This window comes from Pelecanus crispus, chromosome 4, assembly GCF_030463565.1.
Source record: "Pelecanus crispus isolate bPelCri1 chromosome 4, bPelCri1.pri, whole genome shotgun sequence".
Taxonomy (NCBI): domain Eukaryota; kingdom Metazoa; phylum Chordata; class Aves; order Pelecaniformes; family Pelecanidae; genus Pelecanus; species Pelecanus crispus.
In genome coordinates, this window is record NC_134646.1 from 25911398 (window position 1) to 25920740 (window position 9343).

General features: G+C 42.0%; 1 protein-coding gene across 5 annotated transcripts in view; it reads right to left on the bottom strand.

The window, feature by feature from the left end:
• EPHA5 (EPH receptor A5) overlaps positions 1–3641 on the bottom strand; it is a 186592-nt gene extending 182951 nt beyond the window's left edge. For 4 of the 5 annotated variants that reach the window (XM_075709041.1, XM_075709039.1, XM_075709040.1 and 1 more), the window contains exon 1: positions 3582–3641. In XM_075709041.1, coding sequence (XP_075565156.1) covers positions 3582–3620 — 39 coding nt within the window. In that variant the 5' untranslated portion in view covers positions 3621–3641. The remainder of the gene's footprint in view (positions 1–3581) is intronic. The other variant, XM_075709037.1, reaches the window with a different exon arrangement.
• Between the last annotated feature and the right edge of the window lie 5702 nt (positions 3642–9343).

Consider the following 9343-nt stretch of genomic DNA (forward strand, 5'->3'; position numbering starts at 1 on the left):
AAATCAAGTGGAGAAGCAGCAACACTAGAAGAGTTGAAAGCTGCTTCAAAAGCTAATGTATCTTCAGTTGCAGCTATCACCAGTGAAATTGCTACCAAGTACTTGAAAAGTGACTAGACTCTACAGGATACTATTAATAATATTAATAAGGAATAATAAAATACCATGCATCAAAAAGCTTACTTCAGGCATACGATCTGTATCTACACACTGTAGTGTTGCAAAGTGTGACACATTATGACATTTCTGCTCCTTTCCTTGATGGGGGACTGTGCAGACAGATACATGGACCTTCCAAAATTTTCCCTAAGAGGACGTCCTGAGATAAGAAATCTGTATGAGAATACCTCAAAAAGAACAGCTTGCATTATCTCTGATCTCAGTTAAAGCCCCCTCCTTTTCCAAATTCAAACCCTGAAGTGAGAGTTACTTAAAATACTTATGCAAGGTAGTTATTTAAAAAAAAAATATAGGCAAACAAAGTATGACTGCACCATAGCTGATTGCAGAGCAGATAAGGGGGTTAGAGAAGTAAGTCTGGAAAGACTTTTTTCAGTACTTGTAAAATACTGCAAATATTAGGCCAAGAAAGAGACAATTTGGCTAACCTCACGAATTTTTATGATGTCCCCTGAAAACAAAGAAGATTAAAAGGAGATTTCTGAGAATTCAAAAACCAACTGGCTGATTCACTTTTTATTTGTGGAAGTTAATTTAAGGAAAAAATCCTCCTTTGAGTCAGTAACCATTAGTTTGGCATTTATGAGTGCACTTCCAGGTGCTGTTTGGAAACTGAGCGTGTAAACACAGGAAGGTTTCTCTAAATAACGAAACAAACACAACTGGTTTATGCATAGGATATTTAGCTTTTCATTTACTCATCTATACATACAGACCCAGGAATCTTTTCAACTTTTCAAGCCTAGTTAATTCTCTACTGATATTCCTTTAAGGACATTGGTATATACAGCAACTGTGCTTTATACCATAGGAAAAATACATAGACATTCAAAAATGAAAAATCTTCCACTAAGAAGTGGACACTGGGATCTTTATGGTGTGCCATCGCAGCAACGCAATGATCTGCCAGTGCATCCAGCACTGGTTACTCTGATTGTAACCAGTTTACAATCCCCCTCTTCCATCATCTGGAGTATTGAGGGACCAGTGGAAATGAAATAATGTGACTGAAATACGCCATTGTTTTTATTTTTCCACAATATTCTCCTTGGGAAGCTGGCAGCTCATGGCTTGGATGGGCATAGTCTTCGCTGGGTAAAAAACTGGTTGGGTGGCCGAGCCCTGAGAGTAGTTGTAAATGGAGTTAAGTCCAATTGGCAGCCGGTCACAAGTGGTGTTCCCCAGGGCTCTGTTTTGGGGCCAGCCACGTTTAATATCTTTATTGATGGTCTGGATGAGGGGATTGAGTGCACCCTCAGTAAGTTTGCAGACGACACCAAACTGGGTGGGAGTGTCGATCTGCTGGAGGGTAGGATGGCCCTGCAGAGGGACCTGGACAGGCTGGATACATGGGCCGAGGCCAACTGTATGAGGTTCAACTAGGCCAAGTGCCAGGTCCTGCACTTGGCTCACAACAACCCCATGCAACGCTACAGGCTTGGGGAAGAGTGGCTGGAAAGCTGCCTGGCCAAAAAAGACCTGGGGGTGTTGGTAGACAGCCAGCTGAACATGAGGCAGCAGTGTGCCCAGGTGGCCAAGAAGGCCAACAGCATCCTGGCTTGTATCAGGAATAGTGTGGCCAGCAGGAGCAGGGAGGTGATTGTTCCCCTGTACTCGGCGCTGGTGAGGCCACACCTGGAATACTGTGTCCAGTTTTGGGCCCCTCAATACAAGAAGGACATTGAGGTGCTGGAGCATGTCCAGAGAAGGGCAACAAAGCTGGTGAAGGGTCTTGAGCACAGGCTAAGGCCTGAGGAGTGGCTGAGGGAACTGGGGTTGTTTAGTCTGGAGAAGAGGAGGCTGAGGGGAGACCTTATTGCTCTCTACAACTGCCTGAAAGGAGGTTGTAGTGAGGTGGGTGTTGGTCTCTTCTCCCATGTAGTTAGCGACAGGACGAGAGGAAATGGGCTTAAGCTGCGCCAGGGGAGGTTTAGGTTGGAAATGAGGAAAAATTTCTTTACGGAAAGGGTGGTCAAGAATTGGAACAGGCTGCCCAGAGAGGTGGTGGAGTCACCATCCCTGGAAGCATTCAAAAAACGGGTAGATGTGGCACTTTGGGACATGGTTTAGTCTAGTCTACCCTTGATTGGTTTAGAGTGGACTTGGTAGTGTAGGTTAATGGTTGGACTGGATGATCTTAAAGGTCTTTTCCAACCTAAACGATTCTATGATTCTATTCTACGATTCTATGATGCCCACACACACAAGGGGAGCAAGTTTAGTTCTTGGCTTTAAATCAATAGAGAAAAAATGTTACAGATTCCGATGACAACAGGATTAGATCTTGAACTGAGTTGAGGATAAACTGTGTAGCTTTTACAACCCTGCCATAACCCATGCCTGCAAGCATGCAGCTCGTCTTGAGTGAGGCTGCCATTTCTACAAACTTTCATCTACACAGAATATATGGAAAGCCAGATTTTAATTCACTGTGTAATATGTATGTGCAGGGTTGGCTGCATTTTTATAAACATTGCCACCATTTTTATGACTACCAAATGGGAGTCCAAGACAATTCTGCAACCCATTTCAGCTGGTGCCAAACTCTGGAATAACACATTCATGAGAGCTGCTCTGTTGGAGGGCTCAGTCATGCAGCATTTCTGTCTTGGGATACTTTCTCACCTCACACGGTGCTCACGGCTCCCAGGAACTGACAGGAATACTCAGCGCCGTGCAGAAGTCAGCCCTTCGAGACGGCACCAAAGCTCTGTTACAGTACAGCATTGAGGATGCCCCAGCCAAACCAAAGACCAAAAGTCACAGCAACGACTACTTGCACAGTGCAGTCAGGCCAAGCATACACAGTGGAGGGTATTAATGCATCTAAACTCCAGGACCTATTTCAGGTATCAAATTAGGAGGCCAGGTTCTTTCAGTTCTCAGTATAGTTAATGGTAAGAGACAGAGGCTCTGCAAGGTGCTTATAACTCAGCTCCTCTTCCAGCATTATCAGCTCCCAGAATTTTATCATGAGCCTGAAAAGTATTTCTGAACAGCCTTGTTCATTTAAAGCTAACAGTAATGTCCCAGAACCTGTGTTTCAGAAGAAAACTTCCAGAAAATTGTGTTGTACATTTACCCCAAAGGCTCAAGAAAAGAACAGGAATTTATAATTTTAAAGAAATTTAAATAAACCTCATGGATTTTTTTGGTGAGGGGAGAAGTGAGGGGGCTGACACATGATTTTTTTTTTTAATAGTTGTGGCTGGCTGTACTGCATAAATAAATCAATCCCCTAGCCACACAGCTCCATTTTTCCAGTCACAGGTTGTTGTTTTATTTATTTTTTTCCCTCCATTGCCAACAAATCACTCCAGGGAGTTTTTAAACCCAGTAGTCTTCTTTCCGAATGGAAACAGTTAGTATAATTTGTGAGAGAAAGTAAACGAGATACTTACCCCATTTTTTGGGTAAGCTATCCATCCTAGATCCCCCATTACTGTGCGTGAGTCCAGTAAATTCACTGAAAATAAGAGAAAAAACTGTTAGGGAAGGTAGATTGATGGATTACAAACTTCAGTAAATATTTCAAGGTTTGGGTGGCTATGGTAAACAGGCTGTTTATAATTAACCAAAGAAGCTGGATTTTTGTAAAAGTGAGTAACAATGCAATAACTCCTCTAACAATGAGGTCATACACTGAAAACAATTCTATATATGCATTACTTTATTCCTTTGAGATACACCACTGAAACCAAGTAGCAAACGCACTAAACTTCTGTAAGTTCCAGATCTTCATGCTCTTCGGGTCTGGTCTTTTGCAGGGAATAAATACATATACACATAAACACACAGTGTGCATTATGTAAGACATACAGTACATAGGTATACAATCAAACTTCTATGCATATTTACACACATTTCTTTTAATGTGGCATAAGTTTTTAGCATAATCAGGCTTTTACAACAAAAATGAAACAAGCAACAACATGCAGTTTCCTGATTATTGTGAATTCAATTTTTAAAGTATTTTATGTGCAAGTATTATAGTATTACTGTTATGAGGAATCTATTCTTTTTTCCCTCTCCCACATTTTTCCCCCAAGACTTTGACAACTTAATTGTAAGATATCCAAGGGATCTTTTTTTTTTCCCCGCACATACAAAAGCTTGGAATAGCTTTGTTAAGTCACATAAGCAATCAACAATTTACATTAAACAACAAAAAACTATTCCCAAGCTTATAACATCTTTTCCCCTCATATTACCTGAAATACTGAGTAAAAAGTGTGAAGTAATTAAATCTACACATGCTTAACTCAGCTAAGGAAAATTCTAGCACCTTTTGGTGCTGAGCTTTCACCTCCTGTACCCAGGGCTTTAAATTTCTAAGTTAAAAGCTTGTCTCTGAATCAACAGCTGTCACCCAAAAATCTCAACCTAGGAGGAACTTTATTCTATTTTAAAAGCATACAATTTCCTTCTCTTTGGATTACAACACTTGCTTCTCACAGTATATTTGTCTGCTTAATACCTCATTTTTTGTACTCATGTCCCTCCTGAAAAGGAAGAGATTTCCCTGGGTCTTCAAGTCCTGATCTCCACCCTATGTGCTCTTTAAAAATCCCACTGGAAGTTTTCACATTTGGACTTCTAAGACTTTCCAGCCTATGATGATCTAAGCCCAAGAACAAGCTTGAAACCGGTGGAAGAAGCTTTGCACTCACTCCTTTAATACCAACTGCATAGGTACTTCAAGATTGCTAGAGAAGAGAAACAAACAGGTTGCATGCACAAGTATAAAGGATGTGCATGCAATGTATAAAGGAGTATCATAACCCTCACCCCTAGTACACATACCAGGCTGATTTGCTGTCTCTGCACAGCCAAATATACCAGTGCAAACACCTATGAGGCATACAGACCCTTCCTTACATGGGCTCAGGTCACACTGCTGCAGGGCACCACAGACAAAATTAAAAATGCTGGCAACTGAGTACCTCATATCAGAATTACACTATTTACAGAGGCACAGTAAGAAAACCCAGAAGTACACTATACTAAAAGGCATGCTGCTTTAAAATCTTAAGGAATATTTTAAAAAAACAAATTAAGATTAAACAGATTTAGTTTGAAAAAACAAAGTTCTCTGAGTCAGTTTGGTCTTAGTCATTGTACTGTACCGAAGGCTGACAACTGTAGCCCCTTGTACACAAAAACAGCCCAAAACAAAAATACAATGCTGAGGTGGAAAAAAATCAGTTCTCAGCTCTGACATCAAACACTTATCTTAAAAAAATTTGTCTATCCAGATATTTTCACAGTGTATGCAAGTATTAATGCAGCACACTATCACAAGGCATATAGATGTTCTGCCTGGTCAAGTATATTTTTGTGATGTTGAGCAAAAACATTTGGTAGCTCAGGGTTTTCAAGCCCAGATTGCTTTCTCCTGCCAAAACAGAAAACAGTTGGGAGCTGGCAATGCTACCGAACTGCAGGACATTTGGTGGAAGCAATACTCAGAGACTATACTGAACTACATACACAGTAAGTAAACATACAATTAAGAGGCTTTCCACCCCACACCCTAAGCAAAATAAAAGCATTGCTACCATCTACCATTAGATATGTCATACAGCGATGGCCAGCCTTTCCACTGCTGAAGTCAGCAGGTAAAATGCTTGTTAAGGTCTCCTGCTCCAGCTGAAGTCAAGCACCAGTACCCAAGTGCTCCTGAACCACACTGCATTTTTAATGGGATAAAAAGGGTGATCTTAAAATATACTTCAAAGTAGGACACACATAAATAACACGTCCGATATTATAACTGCATAGTATTTTAAAAAGCAAGAGAAGGGAGTGAAGTTGCCAAAATGGCAGGTTTACCCAAATTCCTTTTATTACAATCACTGTAATTAAGCTGTGCAGAACAGTATATTTCTGTCTTAAGTTGCAATGGATACAAAACAGGTATTGATCTACATTGTACAACTTAATTAAAACTTGTCCTGGAGATGCTACTAATGAATATAATTAGATAGTGTGTTTGACGCCACAAACTTCTTCATAACATGCTAATTAAGGAAAAAAGCAGAAAAAGTGCTTTTATTCAAACATCCGATCATAAAAAGAAAATGATACAATTAAGTATTGCATTATCTTTCTATCAACAACAATTTTTAAATTGCTGTTATTAACCTCAATTTCAAAATAATGTTCTGTATATGAAAAGATAATACAACCCATTCAACTCTAAGTCAAGTCAGTGGGAATTTTCCTACCAGTGAGTCAGCCAGCAGAGATGAATAATAAATCTCCAGTTAGAAAAGACTCAATTCCTCCCTACTTTAGTAGAATTCTGCATAGAGCAAAATAAATAGGAGAGGACGGGATACACCTTTTGACAGGCACCGCACGATAACCCAAAATTCACATGCCAGGAAGACAAAAAGCCACAAGTGACTTTAAGCTCCCTCTGTGCCTGAGCTGCTCTGGAGACCAGAGAGGCTCCTACCACAGCTCAGACAGCTCTGAGGGGCTGCTAAGGCACAGCAGACTCTCCAGCTGCCCCGTGGGCTTCCACCCAGGACTGCTTTCACAATATATCTTCTAAAATACTGCACCACATCGATCTGCTCTGAGGAATATATTTAGCCAGTACTAAATCTAGATCGCCTGCAAGGACCAAAACGTTTTGCTTTGAGAATCCCCAAAACTCTGGTATAAACACAAATTACCACTGTTACATTTAGATACAAGGTATCTGCATCTTCCCCATCACCACCCTCACCCAGTCATTTCCAGTACACCTGTCCTCTACTTCCATCATTGCCAGGTCCCAACCCCACCCTGATTCGGCTTCAAACCAGGCCAGAGCCCCAGCATCCCCTCTCCAAGGGGGTGGGCTCCGCCGATCGCCCAGCTGCAGAGGCTCCCCACGCAGGGTGACAGTGCTACCAACATTTTCAGGACGCTCTCTCAGGCAGCCTTCCCATCTCGCACTGCTGGAGAGGCCACCCGCGCACAGTCCCACTACACAAGTCAATACGGGCTCAGCACCACCTCTTCCCACCACCTTCCAGCCTGGCAGGAACATCATTTTTTCTGAAATGGCTTTCATCAAAAAACTGCAGATTGAACAGGTTGGGGAAGAAACAGTGGGCAAACAGCAGGTAAAGTACATACCTGCAACATGGAGGAAACCATTTTAGCAGAGACTTTAGAGAAGGGCTGCCACCATCCCAAACAGATGCTTCCATAACTCACCATGTGGCTACTTGGGAAAAGATGAAGCTTTTTTGCACCCAAATAAAAATCCCTGAAACTGTCTCTGGTTCAGCCCACAGCAAGACAGAGAAAGAGATCAGAGGTCTTCTCCAGAGCAGCAGAAACAGTTCCTCCCCATCCAACCTGTGACGACCATCAGCATGCATTTGGCCATGGCTGCCTAATAAATAACCAACCCAAACACTCAGATCACTGAAGAAGGTAGTTCAGGAAAACCTCCAACGATGGTGTTTAAGGCTTCCATACTTCAGGAGGTCTACTGCCAGCTCCTGTACAGCTTGGGACTCCTGGACCAGCCCCCATGCTGTAGATAACTCCACAGCCATAACCCAGAGCTGTACTCAGCAGCCCTTAAGATGCAGGAGAGCTTACCCCAGTGAAGAAATCTCTCCAGAAATTGCTAGCAACTCTGCTTGGCCCATAACCTTAAAAGCCTCCAAAATAACAGAACTCATTTATTCCCACTTCCTTTCTCCTCAGCACCAGCTAGCTATGTCTCTACAAACAAGCAAGAAACCTCAGAGCCCATAAGCACACTCTTAGCACCTGTATCTTTGCCAGCAAACTTGGAAGAGGCACATACGCACATTCAAAAATGTTTTCTGCTCATCTCCGCCATAAGTGCATCCATCCCACAAGCCATAATTATTTCTAATGCTTAGTCAAGGGGAACACAAAACCACACAGATCTATATCATCATTAACTTCCATGCCTTCAGGGTAGGATAAATGATGATTAAGTCTAAAGTCGTACCACAGCCTTTTTTTTTTTCTTTCCCCTTTTTTAATACAGAATAATAGCCCAGGGAATTTGCATACACTCTTGTTCTCAGACAAGCTAGTTACTACGGGTGAGCAATCAAGTTAGAATAAAATCAGAAGTGATCTAAACCTTTGCCCTGAACTCTAGGTGGTGAATTAACAGTGTTTTTTCACTCAGGAATCTCTGACAGGAAGACTGGATAAAGCTTTTTACACAAATGTCCCCATCAAGTCTGTACACCTGGCATTTAGCAGCTCCACTGTGACTACACAGGGATCATGGCTGGAAGGAAGCACAAGAAATGCCAGGGCTGATGGCATTCAACGTTGACCTAAACCAACATTGCTGCCCACACAGCAGAGTACCCCATCTGACACAGCCACCTGAAACAGTGCCACGTGGCAGCATTAGCTTGCCCAGGCAAAAGCAGGCCAGGTCTGTCATGATGGTACAATGCCTGAAGTAGAAGCCACCAATCCATGGATTTTTTTTGGTCCCACCACTGAAGCAAGATGGCTCCTCTGGCTCTGGTGTAGAGCAGAATCAGCTGGAGCAGCTTCATTTTCTTCACTCCTATTTCAAATTGGAAAAAAACAAGCTGAAAAAAACAAAAATCTCCCACCAACAGGCTAAAACACTGGGGACTTCTGATGCTGCCAGCCACATGTCCTCTTGCCATCTCAGCATCTAAGGATCTTGCAGAAAAACCTTCATTGCTCACATCAGGGCAAAGTCTCTGCAGGCATACAAAAGACTGAACTCTGCCACGCTGCCATGGTCTTTGAGCTGTTTTCCAATAAATCCTTATACACCAGAGTAGTCCTGCTCTTCAGCAGCACCATTTTCAAGCTAAGGCTTACTATGGGGCATGCTCTACCAAAGTTTATCCTGACAAATCGCTCTAGAACAGGCAAAATGGTCAGGATAGCAAAAGCTGATGGAGTTTATGCCATGAAGATGTAAAGCCATAAGAATCTTTTTTTTTTTTTATTTCACTGAAACACACCTGAAGCAGGAAGAAAAGAACATCCTCTTTGACCAAATACCCTATAACTACAATTTCCATCACAAAACAAACAGGAGTAAAGAAACCTTCCTTAAAGCCTGCATAAATAGAAATCATGCAGTGTTTTGAAATAAAGTAGCACATTTTTAAACAACAACATT